This window comes from Calypte anna, chromosome 2 (genome assembly GCF_003957555.1).
Source record: "Calypte anna isolate BGI_N300 chromosome 2, bCalAnn1_v1.p, whole genome shotgun sequence".
Lineage (NCBI taxonomy): Eukaryota > Metazoa > Chordata > Aves > Apodiformes > Trochilidae > Calypte > Calypte anna.
In genome coordinates this window covers 99,560,431-99,577,479 of record NC_044245.1, presented here as the reverse complement: position 1 = coordinate 99,577,479, position 17,049 = coordinate 99,560,431, and the positions used below count along the sequence as shown (strand labels likewise).

Sequence of the window (17,049 nt, the reverse complement as noted above, 5' to 3'; positions counted from 1 at the left end):
AGAAAAAGCCATAAAGGACTTTTAAAGTGAGAAGAGACAAATGCTATGCTCCAATCTGCAACAGCAATTGTGTTTTTAAAGCAAATAGCAGAAGATAATACTCATCCATGCATGTGTGCACTCACACCAGTGCTACCAGACACGAACAGACCTTGTGTTTCATGAAGATGGTTGTGGGCTTTCTGTTCAGCACCTACAAATGCTGCAATATGATATTGGATTTTGATGGCATATGCTAGAGGCTTCTCAGATCTGGTCTGGAGGCTGCCTCTTCATTAACAAAACCATAACTGGAGTCCTATTTGTCTTGGTTTTCAAAAACAAGAGGAGTAATTTATTGTAGTATTTGTCAGGTTCTCAGAGACTAAGACAACATCTGTGGTGCAGAACAGAAATATTTAAAACAGTGAGGATGCATAACATGTTAAAAACTGCAACACAGCAACCCCTTTAACCATTTGGGAAGCTGTTAAAGGATACCCTACTTCACTGTCTTGGCCTGTCAAAAATCATTTAAATCAAGAAGTAACTCCTATTTGCAAGTTCCAAGTCCAACCTGCTAGAATTTTGTAGGATGCAGGCATAGATCCATTTTCATCACAAAGCAACCAGCTCTGATACCATGTGAGTAATCATTAGTGCCCAAGGAATCCAATAAAAGGAGACTAGGCTTTTGTAGTTATTGTTAAAAGTCACTTCACTTTAATCATTCAGTATAATCACACACTGCAAATTATACATTTGTCTAACCAAATAGAAAATTACAATTTAAACAAATGCAAAGAGAAATAATACTTAAAGAGAAATAATACTTAAAATTAAAGATTAAACAAACAAACAAAACAAAAAAACAAACAAAACCAAACCACACTAAAAGCAAATTTACCCAAAAAGTACTCTAACTATAATTTACGTAGGCTCAGTGTTTATGTTTCAAGGATTTGGGCATCTATAATTTGAAGCTTTCACAGAGAAGCAGGTTCAAGGTAATAGAAACATTTTTAACTTAATCATAATGTAAAATAATGCTAAATGACACACCAGCAATTGGATGCAATGCCAATTATTTATGTGAGTACCATATTAAGAGAATTTAAATGACAGATAAAGTGCCTATTCTTACCTTTTCCCTATGAAATGCTTCAGTTCATCCCTGTAGCAAAATCTCTCCAATTATTGCTAAAACTAATGCTGAATCATCATAAACTGCCTGCATTTGGTACTCACTATCACTCACAGTGACAGAGCTGCTACTCAGTTATATCACTAATCACTATCACCTGCTACTTCCTATATTTTCTTATGCTACATAACACAGGAGATCTACAAAGAGAACAAGGATTAAGCAACATGTTTTTATGCCCCGCACCCCATTGAATCTATACTGAGAGACTCAGAGTTTTTTTCTCAAAAGGGCAGGTAAAATATTAGGATCACTACTGTTATCTAAAATTCAAGCCACACAACTTGAATTTATGAATTTGCTCTCCTTCGTATTAGTTTTAATTACATAATTGTCACCTATGGCCCTAAAGGCACCTCTTCCCTCCCATAAAAAGTCAAAGACAAAAAAACCTCTCTCCTGGTGGCAAAAATGCTGATTTCATCTCAAATTGTCAAATACCACATACTTTATATTTCAGGAAAACAGAAAATAAAATCTGAAGAACTAATTTATGCATAAATATTTCTGCATCTTGCAGTAAGAGAAATAAATCTGTAACTGCTAGCTTCAGATTAATCTGAACAAAAACCTTCCAAACAGGGGAGGGTTCATAGATGTAGTTGGAATTTTAGGTATACATCACATGATTGAGGTTAAGTATGGGGCTAAATCCTTGAAGAACTCATGCCACAAAAAAGCAGCAAAATAGAGACTAAACTACAGGGTGGTTTATCATAGACTTCTCTTGCACATACTACTGAATGAAGAATTCAACATAAAAGCAAACATTCTTTATTAAAGACTTTCTTGAAGCCCAAACTGAACTATGTTAAAATGAGATACCAGAAAACCTCACTGTATTTTATACATTTCTGTGATCTTGCAACTGTTTGTAGTTACTATTAAAATAAATGTTGGGTTTTAATTTCTTCATTCCACTGCACAGTTTCTCTATGTTGTTTGTGTATCTGTTGGAAGTATGCTACAATACCTGTACTTTTAAATGAAAGAAGTAGCTCAGTGACATTACAAAAAAGAAAAAAAAAAGGGGGGGGGAAATACAGACCACAGTATTAATTAGGTAAGGGAATATCATCCTTTCATCAGTTTTTCATTTTCAAAATCAGAAACTGCAATGCTCAAACTGTAAACTATGAATAAGGATGATTCTGCAGAACAGTTTTTGGATTCCTGTGGCAAACTACAGTGCTACTCATTATACTCTCTTGAACTTCCACGAGTATTTGCTTAAAGCCACTTCCCACAGAGTTACAGATGCAGTTTACTATTATCATCTAGGCCTGTGTCAACAGGAATGTTAGCATCAACAAAAAACCAAAAAAAATGTTCAATTAATGAAAAAGTTCAAGACATCCTAAACTGCCTTAAAAGGTAAGCAAATGTTTTCTCTGTTACCATTAGTATTTTGCTTTTCATAATCAGGAGTATAAGAAAACAGAAGCAGGAGCAGAAACTAAAGAATTTTGTAAAGTTGTTGGGCTTTTGAAAATTATTTGTATTTCATGCAAATGAACCTCAGTCAGATTTGAATCAGATGAATAGTTTGCATACCATTACCCAGATAAGACATAAAAAACATACCTGTTAAATATGTTCTCACTTGCAGCGTACTTGTCCAGTCTTCCCAAAGGCGTCAACATTTCATCTTGTGAGACAAAGTCCAGGGCTGAAGGTATAATAATCACATCAGACTCTGAGCTGTAGTCATCCACACCAACTATCAGAGACATCAGAAATATTCCTTATAATCACAGTAGTTTAACGCTAAAATGATGTCTGTTGTTGGTCTGAAATACAGAAATCTAGACAAGGTCCCACTAACAACATATTACTAACTGCACTACAACATCCCAAGCCTTCACCAGTCCCCATGTCATGAATTACAGATATATTGAACTAGATGGATCTTGAGTAATTTTCTCTAAATTTCCAAATATGATGATTCACTAAACACCTATGGTTCATGATATTTTTAGCTGACAAACACTATTTCATTTTACTCATTAAGCACATGACTTTTAGCTAATTCTAAACTCAGCTTTTTGAAGACATAGACTAAAATCATGGCAGCTGTCAGTCCGGAGATAAAGAGCTAATACATGATCTCACAGAACAAAACAAGTTTTTCTAAAAAAGAAAAATCACACGAAGCATGTTAAAAAGCTCAGATGTGCTACATCTAACTACCAATTGAAGTACATGCAATTCACCTATTGCATAATTATTAACAAGCACATCAACAGGACACTTCATATAAACAGACATGTTTACCAACATGCAATCACAATGAAATGGAAAAGGGGTCCTTCCCTGATCTGCAGAGATGCTTGAAAAATTAGGGTTTGAACTACCACCTTTTTGCTGGCTTCCCTATGGTCTCTACACTGCTTGAAAACTCCCTCCCACAACAAATACCCAAACCTGCAAGTGCAATCACTTCTTTGGTAGTACTGCAAATGCATTCACTCGTTTGCAAGAACTGTCCTAGGTCACCTGCTTTACTCTTGAAAATCCAACATTACAGTACACTACTACTATTCTTCAGTCTAGCCAAGCTTCTCTGAAAAGCTTTTTGGAAAGTAGCAAATAGAGATGCATGGAACACAAAGACAGATCTAGAACTGATTTTTTTTAAAAAATTAACTCTATAGAGGATAGAAAATGTTATTGTCCTCTTCCAGACAATTACACTGTTATATAAGTTGGTTATTAGACAGTATATCATTACCTTCAACATTCAGAACACACAAGCAACTACCGTTTTCTGAACATTTTCCTTAACACTCTTCAAGTGTTGGAAGACTTAACACCAGGCTCCCATACAAGTAATATTCTTAGACCTAAACTGAGGTAACTCAGAAGGTTCTCCTTCACCAGAGAACTAATTTGCCCATTTTCTAGTTAGAGAATCAATGAACATTGTTTAATTTGTAATATCTAAGGCTCACCCCTGGAGAAGGGTCCAAATTCTGCATTTGCTGATAGGACACAAAATCCTTGCCAGAAATCAAATGATGTGATGGGGGAAAGAGCAAGGTCACAAAAAAAAAAAAAAATAAAAAAAATCTGGGGCACAGGAGCAAGGAAGAAAGTGTGCTAGGAGCTCCAAGACAAAGCAGATTGCAAGAGCATGTTGGGGGAGGAACTGGTGATCTTGCATACACTTAAAGTAAAACATAAAATGCAGGGGGAGGAAGGGAAGGCTCTAAAATAAGGTCAGATGCAGAAAGCTACAGCACTCAGCAACCCCAGGTTTACACAACTGTTTGAACCCATGTTTGGTTACAGTTTAGGGGTTTGGGTTTTGGTGGTTTTTTGTTTGGTTTTGGGTTGGGTTTTTGTTTTTCTTTTTGTTTGTTTGTTTGTGTTTTTTGTTTTGTTTTGGGTTTTTGTTGGGTTTTTTGGCTTGGTTTGTTTTTTTTTTTTTTTGGGGGGGGGAGGGTAGGGGAGTTCTTGTTGATTTTCATAAAGAATCAGTTTTCACTGGAAAAGTGGAGGAAGGTAAAAATGCACTCCGAAATAACGCAAGTTTGATTTTATGCCAGGTGAAGTTAACAAGAAACAGGTCACCCTTTGGCTCCCAGGCTTATAATTCAACCCATTGATCCAACTAAAGCCAGAGGTTTTCCTGTGTTTATAGTTATGCATCTTTCCCACACAGACTAGGCTTTTTAGAACACAGTGTTTCAGTTAGGAGGGACCTAAAGCAATCACCTAGTCCAACTGCCTGACCAGTTCAGGGCTGACCAAAGCTAAATCAAATTATTATGAGCATTGTTCAAATGTCTCTTAACCACTGGTAGACTAAGGACATCAGCCACCTGTCTAGGAAGCCTGTGCCACTGTATGGCCACCCTCTTAGTAAAGAAATGCTTCTTGATGACCAGTCTAAACCCCCACCCCAGCAGTTTTGAACCATTCCCACACCTCTTGTCACTAGGTTCCAGGGAGAAGCTATCAGCAACTCCCTCCACATCCGCTCCCTCAGGAAGCTGTAGAGTTTAATGAGGTCACCTCTCAGCCTCCTTTTCTCCAAACTAGTCAAACCCAGAGTCTTCAGCCACTCCTCATAGGAACTCCTCATAGAACACTTTATTGTATGCTAGCTCCTACTGTCAGAGGACTGGCAGAGGAAATACTTTAAAGAAACAACAGATACTCCCCATTCCAGGAAATAAATTGCACTTATTTTTATCATAATTGAGCCCTGCACTAAACCACTGCCTTCAGATCAATTTTCCAAACTACAGAACTTAAATTAATACAGTTAAATTGTGACATAACCTACTGGGGAGGAAAAAACATCACTCTAATATTCAGTTAAATTAATTCTATGACAGGTCCCTGTTTTCCTATTTTAAAGTCTGTTGATCATACTATAAATATAAAATAATCAACTGAAGAAGCTATATCAAAATACCAACATAATCATTGTCACTAATTGTTTTTATTTAGTTATCAAATGCATGAATAAAAAATAAATGCCAACCATTACATCAATCACCACTAGCTTTAGTTCCTTTATCTCCTCTCAACCTCAGCATTATGTTGCAGATTCCTTTTTTTCCCTGCTACATCTTCTCTGAAACTCCTACAGCGAGTGGCTCAGTGAAGATGCCATCTTAGAGTGCAGAACACAGCAACTGCTCACTCTGTCTTAATACATAAACATGCAAAGTTAACTATATGTCTGATACCTTTGATTTAGTGACCTAAATGTGCTGATAACTTCTGCCTCATGAAACCCATTGAATCAACCAAACTGCCAAAATGCACTCTGTATTGGATGTAAATATCAATGGTGAAAATATAAGCAGCTGCTAACAATTTATCTGTTTGAAGTCTCCTACTAGTTCAAAAAGAAAGCAATGTATGTGGATTTGATTCTGCTGTGCTTGTGCATGGTAAAAATTAAGTTTAGCACTCCATTGGTCTTAATGTGCCTCTGCTACTGATGCAGAGCAACATTTATTTTTTAAATAGTTTCAGAATCTCAGCTTGTGGTCACAGAAGAGATCACTCATAAGGCAGCATACTGATAAATGCAACACAAATACCAAAGGGAAGAGAGGTGCAATAAAAATAAATCAATCAGTACATGAACAGTTTACAGTTCTTTTAAAGTACATAATAACTTTCACTTTCAACATCAAGACCCAAATCCAAACAGGCATCAGCTCAGTAGAATTCCACTCTAACAAAGACTCTAAAGGGTATGTTTGTCTTTAGCTTGCTCCAAATTTTATTTGACAACAATCTATGCATTTTAGATGAGGAGTGGTTAAAGAGCATCCTTAGCATTACTCAAAAAAACAAGTCATTTTTATATTCCCTAAACCTGGAAGGTTATGCCAACTTTGAGTACTTCCCCAAGTAGGACCAGACCTTTTGTAAAATTTACAAATACAAAACCCACCCTTGAACACAAGCTTACTGGTTTTGGCTGGAATGGTTTAAATTCTTTACAGTAGCTTCTATGGGGCTATTTTGAGGTCTACCAACCTACTCACTGGTGTGAAGAGCAGAAAAGGCCTTGACCTGTGTAAGCAGTGTTCAGCAGTAACTAAAATATCCCAGTGTTGTCAGTGCTAGTTTCAGCACAAATCCAAAACGTAGTACTTAGGAAGAAATTTTACTCTATTCCAGCCAAAACCAGTACAACAACTCTTGGTTAGTTCAAATGCAGAATGTCCAGATTCATTCCCACTTCATAATGTAGACAAGGCAACATGTTTTTCTCCTGCTGCAGAAAAATTATAGGTTTGTTGGATTTGCTTTCAATATCAGCACTGGATTTGCTTTCAATATTTGACTATCACTGACCTGTTGCATAACACAAGACAAATAACTTCTTCTCTCTGAACCTTCCTTTGCCTGTCCAATCATTTGACTTCTATTTTAAGTTGTTTCCAGTCTATCTACCACAGTACCAGAAACAAGAGCCATGGCTCCTTTTCTCTGCCTCTTCTCCAAATTTCCCCTTCAAACATGAAGTGCTATCCACATTGAGTCTCTTAGGAAGAAGGTGAAGTCACCACATCTGAATGCATAAGACTTTGATGTTTGCACTCCAAGTTTGGATGGATGGGGCTTGGGAGTGAGGAGGGGAGAGGTAGGAGCAAGGAAGAAAAGAAAGGGGAAATGCAAAGCAGCTCTGATGCAAAGCTGCTGTGCTAACAGCAAGGCTTACCACATTAGCCCCTGTGTAGCACTTTCATTGCAGCGCTTGCTAACAGCTTGAAGCAGACAGAGCAAAGCCTTTAAAATAAAGCTTTGGCACAGGCTTAGGGAGGAAGATGCATTTAGCAGATGAAGGAAAGGCACATGAATCAAAATCAGCAGGTTATCTACATACAAAACTTATGCAAGTATGGCACAGCAAGCATAGAAGGCCCACTAGACTAAACATAACAAAAAGAGAATATTCTCATTTAGCAAAGGCTTTCAGAAAAAGATACACTTAACAAGAATGCCAAATGAGTTATATTTCTCATCAAGCATTGCAGGAAACAAGGGGCAATACAAAATTCTTTAAGCTACAAGGACACATGCACTTCAGACAGTTTGTCTCTTCAAGGCAAACATAAGTAGCACTGAAAATCCCAATTTCCTCTGAAACAAAGGAGAAGTTCTATCTAGTATTGCTCACTAGTCATTTACTTGCACAACAGTGGAATGTACCTTCTACTGGTTAACAGTAAGACCTGCAACAAAAGTTGCTCCTGAGGAAACTGAAACAACAAGGAGGACATCCAAGCTACCAATTAAAATAATAAATGGTTTATACTTTGTCCCCCGATTTCCTGTTCAGAGCATGTCACACCCATCGCCATGGTACTCAGGTCCCCTGCTATTTAAGTCCCTATCTTCTACCCCTTCAAAACAACTGCATATTAGAAATCATTAAGCAAGACTGGAGTGAGGCAAAAGACAGCTAGTACAAGCAGGAAGTTTCTCTAAGGTACTTTTTTCTCCTCTGTAGATTTCTTACAAAGAAAGGTATCCACCCTCTCTCTGCAGAGCACTACTGCTTATGGGGCTTTTGTTTACCTCCATGACTGACTGATAATTTTGTAGCACTGCAAAGAGAATTCACTTCTATCTTCAACCAAGATGTTCCCTCTGGGCCTACCATGCAGGACACATGCATTAACCATGCCTAGGTCCATGCTCAAGTTCTATCCCTACCAGCGTATCTGGTAAACACAAAAACATCACATTCAAAGTACACATATGCTTTAAACTTGGGCTTACTGAAAGGGAGAGCATTATGAAGAAACTGAATCTCAAATGCTCCAAGGGTTTGCACTAGCTTTGCAATACAGATGTGACACCAGGAATTATAACACACCACCTATTAACCCACTTGCTCCACTTCAACCAAGTGTAGCTTCACTATGCAGTTACTTCTCCTGGTTCAGTCACAGTAACTGAAATACACTTCACTGGGCTAAATGCCACAGAGAAAGCAAGTTCTATGACTGGTACATCCATAATCTACAAAACATGGATTTGAAACATAAATCACTTGGAACTTCTTAACAGTACTTTTCCTCTCTATGCTCTTGAGACAATGTTTGACAGCATTCAAAACCTGGTTGCATGAGCCTTTGTGTTTCCTGCATGTTCAGGGGCGGAAATTCTTTCTGCAACTCTCCACACTTTTCCTGCCTGTGCTCAGTACAAAGCATAGAGCTCCTCTATGGCAGCAAACTGAGCAGTACAGAATGAGGTGGATTCACTCTTAGGAAAAGAGACAGCCATGGCTGTTAATTCAAATGGTATTTAAAATAGAATTTCCTCTAATAAAACATACATACAAGCAAGTGTCTCTACAGGGTAATCAAGCTATTCTCCTGCACGCTAAAGAAGAAGGAAAAGGTGGTCTGTTCCATTCAAGTATTTGGGAACTATACAGGTATTATATAAACAAGACAAAAAAAATATTTAAGCAGACTTGTTTACTAGAGAAGAATACTCCAACAGTCTGCATTAGTTCTCATATAGATTGTCACTTTTATACATCAATATATTTAGCTCTTACAGAAATTACACCTCAGAATAATGCATATTTATTGTGCTGTTTGCCTTTCATTTTTACCTTAAAAATAGTAAAACAGAAAAACCTCCAGAAAATTATTATTCTCAGCTCCCAGTGCTGTTGTGAAACAACAGCCTTCACAAAAACATTTTGACAATTCATTCAACTTACACATTGTACAGGATTTTAACACCCTGTTGCTAGAAAGAACTGCAGCATCCCACCCAAACCAAGAAAAAGCTACACTGATTCCTCTTATGCTATTCCTTCTACAGCGGACAGAGAAGCCCTGATGTTCTCAGGTCCTTTAGGGGCAGCTGTCCTGGCCCTGGTCTTCCAAAGACAGGTTACTCAGGCTTTCGAAGCAGAACCTACCCTTTCATCCAGTACTGCTACTGTTACAAGTTATCTCTTGCAGCTACTACTCTTACATTGAAGACTTCCTGGCCACACAGAGGCAAAGTCTCAGCAGCAAAAGACACACAGGAAAGAGGGGTTTTATCTTCAACACGTTGTGGTCTGCAACCTCCACAATAGGTCAGCAGTCAGAAACAACTGCATGGACACTAAGGGTTTCACTCCACCTTAAGACTTTGAAAATTTCTATCTCTATCCTGACTCATTAATGTCTTCTCCTTTTTAGTTTTTTCCTCCAAGTGGGAGATGAAGTGAGAAGGAGAATACCTAAAGCCCCAGGAAACAAATCATGAGAGAAAGACAAAATCTAAAAAGAAAAAAAATTGAGAAGCTGACAACCTTAATTTAGGATTCCCACAAGAAAGAGGAACATAAAAAGGTGACTGGTGAAATGCACATTTCCACATTATAAGTGAAGACGTGATTATACTGGCCTTGGGAAGCTAAAAAGCTAGGAAATTACCTCCTCTTCAATTCTCTGCTGGCTTTAATGGAGAAAACGTGCAGCTGCACATGGAAGGTTCATTAACCTATTATCAAGGTTACCTATTATCAAGCACAGCCCTCTACTCACATCATCTCCTTCTCTCTAGGATCCCAAGATGTTGCTGAAGCAAAAGACACCAATCATTACTCACGTGAGACAGCTAAAATCAGAATTCTGCTGGGACACAGCCATCCACCTGAGTCTCAGTTTCTGAGGTTCAATCATCACATTAAAAGAGAAAAAAAAAAATAACTGAAGAGTTGGGAGAATTAAAACCTAATCTCCAGGGAAAATAACAGATTTAACAAGTACGCTTCATTAGCATTAAAAACCAGTTATTAGATTCCCAATGGAACAGAATCCGAGCCACACTAGAAAACCAAAACAGACAGTCTGCCATTAATTCCTGTTGCTATTTTTCACAACAAAGACACTAAAGACTGCTCTCTACTGAAATGCCAGTCTAGTAATTCAACTCTTTTACCAGAGTTAAGTTTCTGAGGAGACCAAAAGGTCAGTCTTGAAACAAAGCATTTGAACATTATGTTGGAAATTAACTATAATCAAAGCTGGAATTAACTCTAAGAAGTGACCTGACTTACAGTCTATACATAACAAAGAGCATAACAAAATTTGCTAACTCGTGCTCCATGGTAAAGGAACAAAGGAACCACAGTACAGAAGTTTCTGATATTACAATGCACAGCTGTGGTGAAGGTAAGGTGAAATTTAACATACTGAACAAATGTTAACATGCATAATTCACTCCAAGGGAATAAGAGTTACAGCACAGCATCAAACTGCGAGTGTGATTTCACACCACAGGGAAATATGGACAGATTTTAAAAATAAATAAAATAAAACCACCTATGACTTCAAATATTATAAAAATAAGTACATGTATAGTACTTGTTACTATTGCAACTATCAAAAGTTGCATGTAAATGCAGCTGCCACTTCTTAACAATAAACATTTCTTTAAAAAGCAAAACAGTATTAAAACCAGTTATTGCACCAAAATTTCTTTTCACTCCTGATTTAAATCACAAATAAAATCCCAAACTAAATAAAGCTATCCTCCTTCACAATCTGAATTCTAATTACAGGTGGCTCTATCACATTACACATCCTGCACACACCACTGGACAGACTGAATGTAGTGCTTTTGATTGCATCTATCGGTACAGATCAGTTTAATCTTCAGAAACATCATGGAGGGGAGCAGAGAGGGAAGGGGTGTGGAACACAAGACTATCTAGGAACAGTCATATAGAGTATCTTATTTATCATCATAAATATATAATTATACAAGTTTGTGTTTGCTCTTCAACCATTTTGGTTGCTTATTTTCAGTCCTATACTTGGCTTACAAAGTTACATTATTCCATTTTGATTTTGTATGCACAAAGAGCTAATGAAAGCCAAATTTTCCTTCACTTTTTTCATATACTGCACATGACAACTTAAGACAAAGATTAAAAAAGCACACAGTCCCACGTATAACCATGGGTAACTGTCCAGCTGACACTGAACAGCCACCTCCATTTTGTCACCTTATAGCAGCCAGATGGGGCAGGTAGTCCTCTGCAGGCTTCTACTTTGAAATAATTTTTTTCCCTTAATAGCTATCATGCAAGGGGTTTTGTTAGGTTCACATTCACACAGAAAAAGTGCAATGATATGCTACTTATTCAGAGTTGCCTTCCACAATAAGAACTTACATTTATTAATTAAATTACTTTTATAACCTTCTGTGTTCTCATCCTGGATATATTCACTGACCTTTTTTTTTTCATTTTTTAATTTTTTTTTTTACTTCAAGCTACCAAGCAAGGAAAAAGCTACTCTGAACATTGCAGAATCAGAAATTCTTCAATTATTAAAGCCTCTGACATCAAGAACTACCTCTACCGAAACAAAATATTACCTAAAATCTAAGTACTAAAACACTGTATGCCAAGCTATGCAACTCTTAAAGTAATCCTCTGTGTAATGTACCACCAGGTATAAAGTATGCTTTCACCTGGGGGAAAAAAAAAAAAAATCAGAGCTGTCCAGTGGTTTCCAAGCAACCACGAGCAGAAAATAATATGAAGCTTTCAAAATAGAAATGCAAACCTAGGATGAGATTAATTATTTAATAGTCAATCCAGCTGGTTTATCAACCCCTCTCTAAAAGCTTTTCTTATGACAACTCCTTTTTAATCTCTGACCTCTTAAAACAAATAAACAAAAGGCAATTTTAAAAAAGATCTCTTACACAGCACATTATTTTGAAGGTCTCCCACTACTCCAAAAGTAGATTTACTACTCTCTGTTGAAATCCAGGAGTGTTTCATTTAAACTAAATATTTATGAAGTTCTCTTGAGGGGAAAGGTAAACTTTATTTTACAAGAAACTATTAAAACAGTACTCCAAAGATATAACAATTTACTGGTTTATATTTCAGGTTAATCAGCATCCAATGGGTTGGCCCAATAAATGAGGCACAAATTGTACAGTTGTACCAGCTGTTGACTAAACTCCAACTTTGCAGTAAAATACTTAATTCCAGAGACCTTAAAGACAGCTATCATAAACCAGCTGTTCTTCACTTTGCACCTCTAAAAAGATGTTCCAAATGCTTTGTTCATTACTTTTAGCAGCAACTGTGCCTTGTTGTTTGCTCAGCTCCAGGACTTTATCCAACTGCTTTAGAACAGAACAATAAAATTTAACTATTAGTCACCTTAATGATTCTTTCATTTTCTTCTGAACCTTTATTGTTTAGAAAATGGTGATTCACATTGTAAATTATTATAAAAAAGGAAAACTATTTTGTGATGCAGAATCAAACCCAGGACACACTGGTGAGCTGCAAAAGAGCATCTAATCTACTCAAATGTCCCATGCCATATGTCAAATCAGAGACTAAGCTTCAGATGTCCAATCCAGATCTATACATATGTGTCTAGACTTAATTCTTCCTGGCTTCTACAGTGTACCTTATAGATGTTTTGATATTACTGGGTACCAGATCAATTAAAATCCCAATGCTTTATCAAAACCTACATAGTTCACTTTCCAAAAGAGCCACACAACTGTAGTCACCTCATTCTTTTTCTTTTAATTCATACTATTTTACATTTACCTAATTTCTATTCCTAAGTTACATCACTATGACTACAGGTATGCCTGCACACCTTTTTTCTTGTTTGTGTTTAACTATACCTTAGCACATTTAAGACTGCAGCTGGCAGAATCACTCATGCATAAAACCTACCAGCACTTCCAGTTTTCTCAGAATTGCATTCAACTACTTCAGGAATACACCTCTAAACCAGTGTATAAAGCTACTGCTTGAAAGAGCTTTAAATATTTGAAATATTTACAGCAGAGAAGTAGTATAGGGTGGAGTTCAGGCTGGGTACAGCCAGGCAAAAATTGCAGGTTTTTGGTCCTTTTTAGACATATGTGCAACCATTAAATGTAACCCCAAACAATGCATTAATTGGGCTTTTGTAAGTTGCATAACATCTGTTGTATGTTGGTAAAAAAACTGGTTGTTTCAGATAAATACCACTGCAAAAGAAACAATTCTTATGATTTGATATGTTCAGTCTGCCCTGTCTGTATTACTTTGGCTCAAACCCACAGGAACAAAACCACATAAAATTTAGAATTATAAAAGGCATCATGTGACAGACCTACGTGCAGGCAGCACACGTTGATTCATATAGATTCCTGGTTTTTCTCTTAAAATAACATGCACAGGTACTGAGCTGTTCACTTTTGCCTGCTTCCATCAAAACCTCAGTAATTTTTACTGAGGTTTCAAATTTTTAGATTTCTGACTCCTGCCTTCTGGATGCTCTCATCTGGATTGAGTCATATATCCATGAATATATTATGTTTTCAAAGACAAGTCCATAATGCTTGAACAACCAGCAGAAGCCCACAGGTTCAGAATCATCTCTCCGATGACTACACCCATATCTTACTTCAACTCCTGTCAAGAAAAATCTGAATTCTAAGCAGAAATTTAAGACCACACTTCTTTCCTTAAAAATAAAGCATTTCAGAGAAAGCCCTCTTGTAATCACACAAAGTTTTCAAGGAGCTATGCTATCAAGATGGATTTCAAGCAAGCATGTTAGGAAAAAAAAAACAAACCACACAGTAAAGCCTCAGAGAAAGGCTCCCTCTTTGTGCAAGGCAACACATGATAAAAGCCTTTTAAACATCAGGTGACAAAACTGGAAAAAAATGTAATAGCTGGATCCTGAAAAGTTAAAATAACTCTCCTTTATAAATTCAAGCCATAATATCAAGAGTTTTTCTCTTACAACACAGTCCTGGCTAGTGGAATGCTGTGCAGACTGCAAGTCAGACAAAATACCTTCAGAGAGAGGCAAGGGTCCGCACACCCACGGCAGACGCCCGTGTTACCAGCCACCTCCGCCTCCATTTTCACTTTCCGCCTAAAATTTATCCTCCTCTGGCTTCCAAGCATCTCCCTCGGTGCTGGCATAACCAACAGACGCCTTCTCACCTGAGTAAGGTTTTACAGGCTGCCCAGCCAGGCTCCACACCCCCAAGTTAGTAGCAATTTTTCACCAGAGAGAGCCACATTCTGCAGTTTGCACCCTGACATTAACTCTTTCCCACACATCTCTCCAGCAGGGTCAGGAAGAAAGAGGGGGTCTGAGGGAAGGGGGGGGGGAAGGAAGGGAAGAGGGAAAGACACAGATCCATGCAAGCAAACAAAAAGATAAAAGATAAAATAAAACAGACACAAAAAGGAAAGCGCAACCCACACGCTGCAGCCTCACACCCCTCAGGTTCCTCCACCCCGGAGGATTCCCTCGGTGGCCAGGCCATGAGGGGACGGGCTCTCCCCTCGGCGGCCCGCAGGCTGCCACACCTCCCGGACAGGCGTCCGTTGTCGGGGCGGCCGTTAACGGAATCACTGCACCCGCCCCCCGCGCTCTTCCCGCCAACCAACGCACCCTGCTCTGCGCCACCGCCGCCACCGCCGCTGCCCCGCGGGGAAGCCCGGCGGAGCCCGGCCTGCCCCAGGCGCGCCCGGCTGCGGGTCATCTACCCTGAGAAGCGCGGAGCATGGCCTCCTCCTCCTCCTCCCCGCCGCCTCCCACAATGCACCGTGGGCGCTCCCCTCTAAAGCCACTTCCTCGCCCCACGCCGCCGCTACCCCCCACCCCCCCGGCCCTACTCACATCCGTCGATCTCCTCCTGCAGGTCCTCCTGGAGCAGCGACAGATCTGCAAGAGACACACCATGGACCAACGCGACCAGACCGCTATGCCCCCCACTCACTCACTCACCCACCCACCCCTCCCTCCCTCTCTCGCCACCGCCCCCCGCCACGCCTGGCCCGCCCCCCCCCCCGCGGGGCCGCCCCCGCCGCTAGCGGGTTCCGCAGGCTGCGCCCCGCTGCCCCCCCGACCCGACCCGGCCTTACCCCACCCCGCAGCCCCCCGCGCTCTAAGGCGGACAACAGTGGGAAGCGCTTCGGAAGCCGGTGCGGGGAAGAGGAAGGGGGGAAAGAGGAGGGCTTGCTCCTCACCGGGGAGGCGGCTTGTGCGGAAAGAGGGAGGGGGGCGCTACCTACCCGCCATCTTGCTGCAGCCCCCGCGGGGCGCCGGGCTACATTTAACCCGCGGCTGAGGGACGAAGCGGGTGGCGGTGCGGGTGGCGGGAAGGGAAAGGCTCCGTAGGGTCCAGGCCCCGCGCCCGGCGGTGTCTCCCCGTGTTCCCGGGAGAGTCGCGCAGGGAGGTAGGAGGGAGCGGGCGGGCGGAGGAAGGCGGGAGGAGGGGTCTGGGCCGGACACGCTGCCCCCGCCTCCACCCGGCGGAGCCTCTCTCGCTCCCTCGCACAGGCGGCCGCGCCTCCCCGCCTCTCGTTCTGACTCACGCCCGGAGCCGTCCGGCTCGGCTCGGTAGGGAACGGCCCTGCCCGCGGGCAGTGAGGCCGGCGACCGCCGGGGCACGGCCGCACTCCCTGACCCTGGGCTCGCCGCTTTCTCTCCGACTCCCCGCCGCCATCTCCCGGCTTGGGCTCCTCCTGCCGCCCGCCGAGGGGCGAGGAGGGCAGCGGGGCTGAGGCGAGGCCCTACCGTGCTCTCGTCCCTGCCTGGAAAAGGTTTTGTGAGCTCACCCGGAGAGAAGGGACCCGCAGGTCACCCCTCAGCTTGGGCTTCATGGGCCCGTTTCCAGGGAAGGCAGCGGGGCTGCAGAAGTCTCCGCTTCGGGAGTTGTGGGGTCACCCGAGGAGAAGGGTGCCCCGAGAGGTGGCCGTGCCACCCAGGAGCATCCCCTCTGGTGTGAAGTGCCGAGGTTCATTCAGCAGCTGGGACCCCCTGGCTTAAAAGCACGGGATGTTCTCCTCTAGCGGGAGTTCTGACTGGTTTTTAAAATAGGCGATTTCATATACGGACAGGTATCCTTCGTTTTCTGCTTGTGTTGGTTGTACCTTGTGGTCTGTGCTGTCGTTTTAACTGTATTGATAAATTTCTTTCACTGTGAATTCGAAGATTAAAATTGTTAAATAAAACAAATGCCCCGATTCATTGATACTCAGAGCACTTGATAAAGGAAAGGACCATTACTGGTACTGGTGCTATCTGGGATTCTTTCCTGAATCTTCCAGTCTTTTTATCTCTGTAATAACTGATGAAGTTGTTAATACACTGAAAAGCAAAGTAAATTATTATTTCTCAGTTTAAAAAAAAAAATACGCCATTTCAGTAGCTCTGTTTTTGACTGAATGTTTAACAGCGTGTCTTGTAAGCTGCTTTTTAACATCATGCAGGTAGTTTTCTTTTGTGAGTTGTATCTCTACAATAATTCACTCACTTTGTGGCTGAAAACATGTAAACTTCTTTTAAAATGAGTACCTCACTTTCCTTACAGTCTTA

At 40.6% G+C, this 17,049-nt stretch overlaps 1 protein-coding gene across 5 annotated transcripts in view; it reads right to left on the bottom strand.

Annotated features, from left to right (window-relative positions):
- PPP4R1 (protein phosphatase 4 regulatory subunit 1) overlaps positions 1-15,945 on the bottom strand; it is a 63,403-nt gene extending 47,458 nt beyond the window's left edge. For 3 of the 5 annotated variants that reach the window (XM_030445503.1, XM_030445505.1, XM_030445507.1), the window contains exons 1-3: positions 15,744-15,945; positions 15,349-15,393; positions 2,768-2,903 (exon numbers count right to left, since the gene is read on the bottom strand). In XM_030445503.1, coding sequence (XP_030301363.1) covers positions 2,768-2,903; positions 15,349-15,393; positions 15,744-15,750 — 188 coding nt within the window. In that variant the 5' untranslated portion in view covers positions 15,751-15,945. The remainder of the gene's footprint in view (positions 1-2,767; positions 2,904-15,348; positions 15,394-15,743) is intronic. The other 2 variants (XM_030445504.1, XM_030445506.1) reach the window with 2 other exon arrangements.
- Between the last annotated feature and the right edge of the window lie 1,104 nt (positions 15,946-17,049).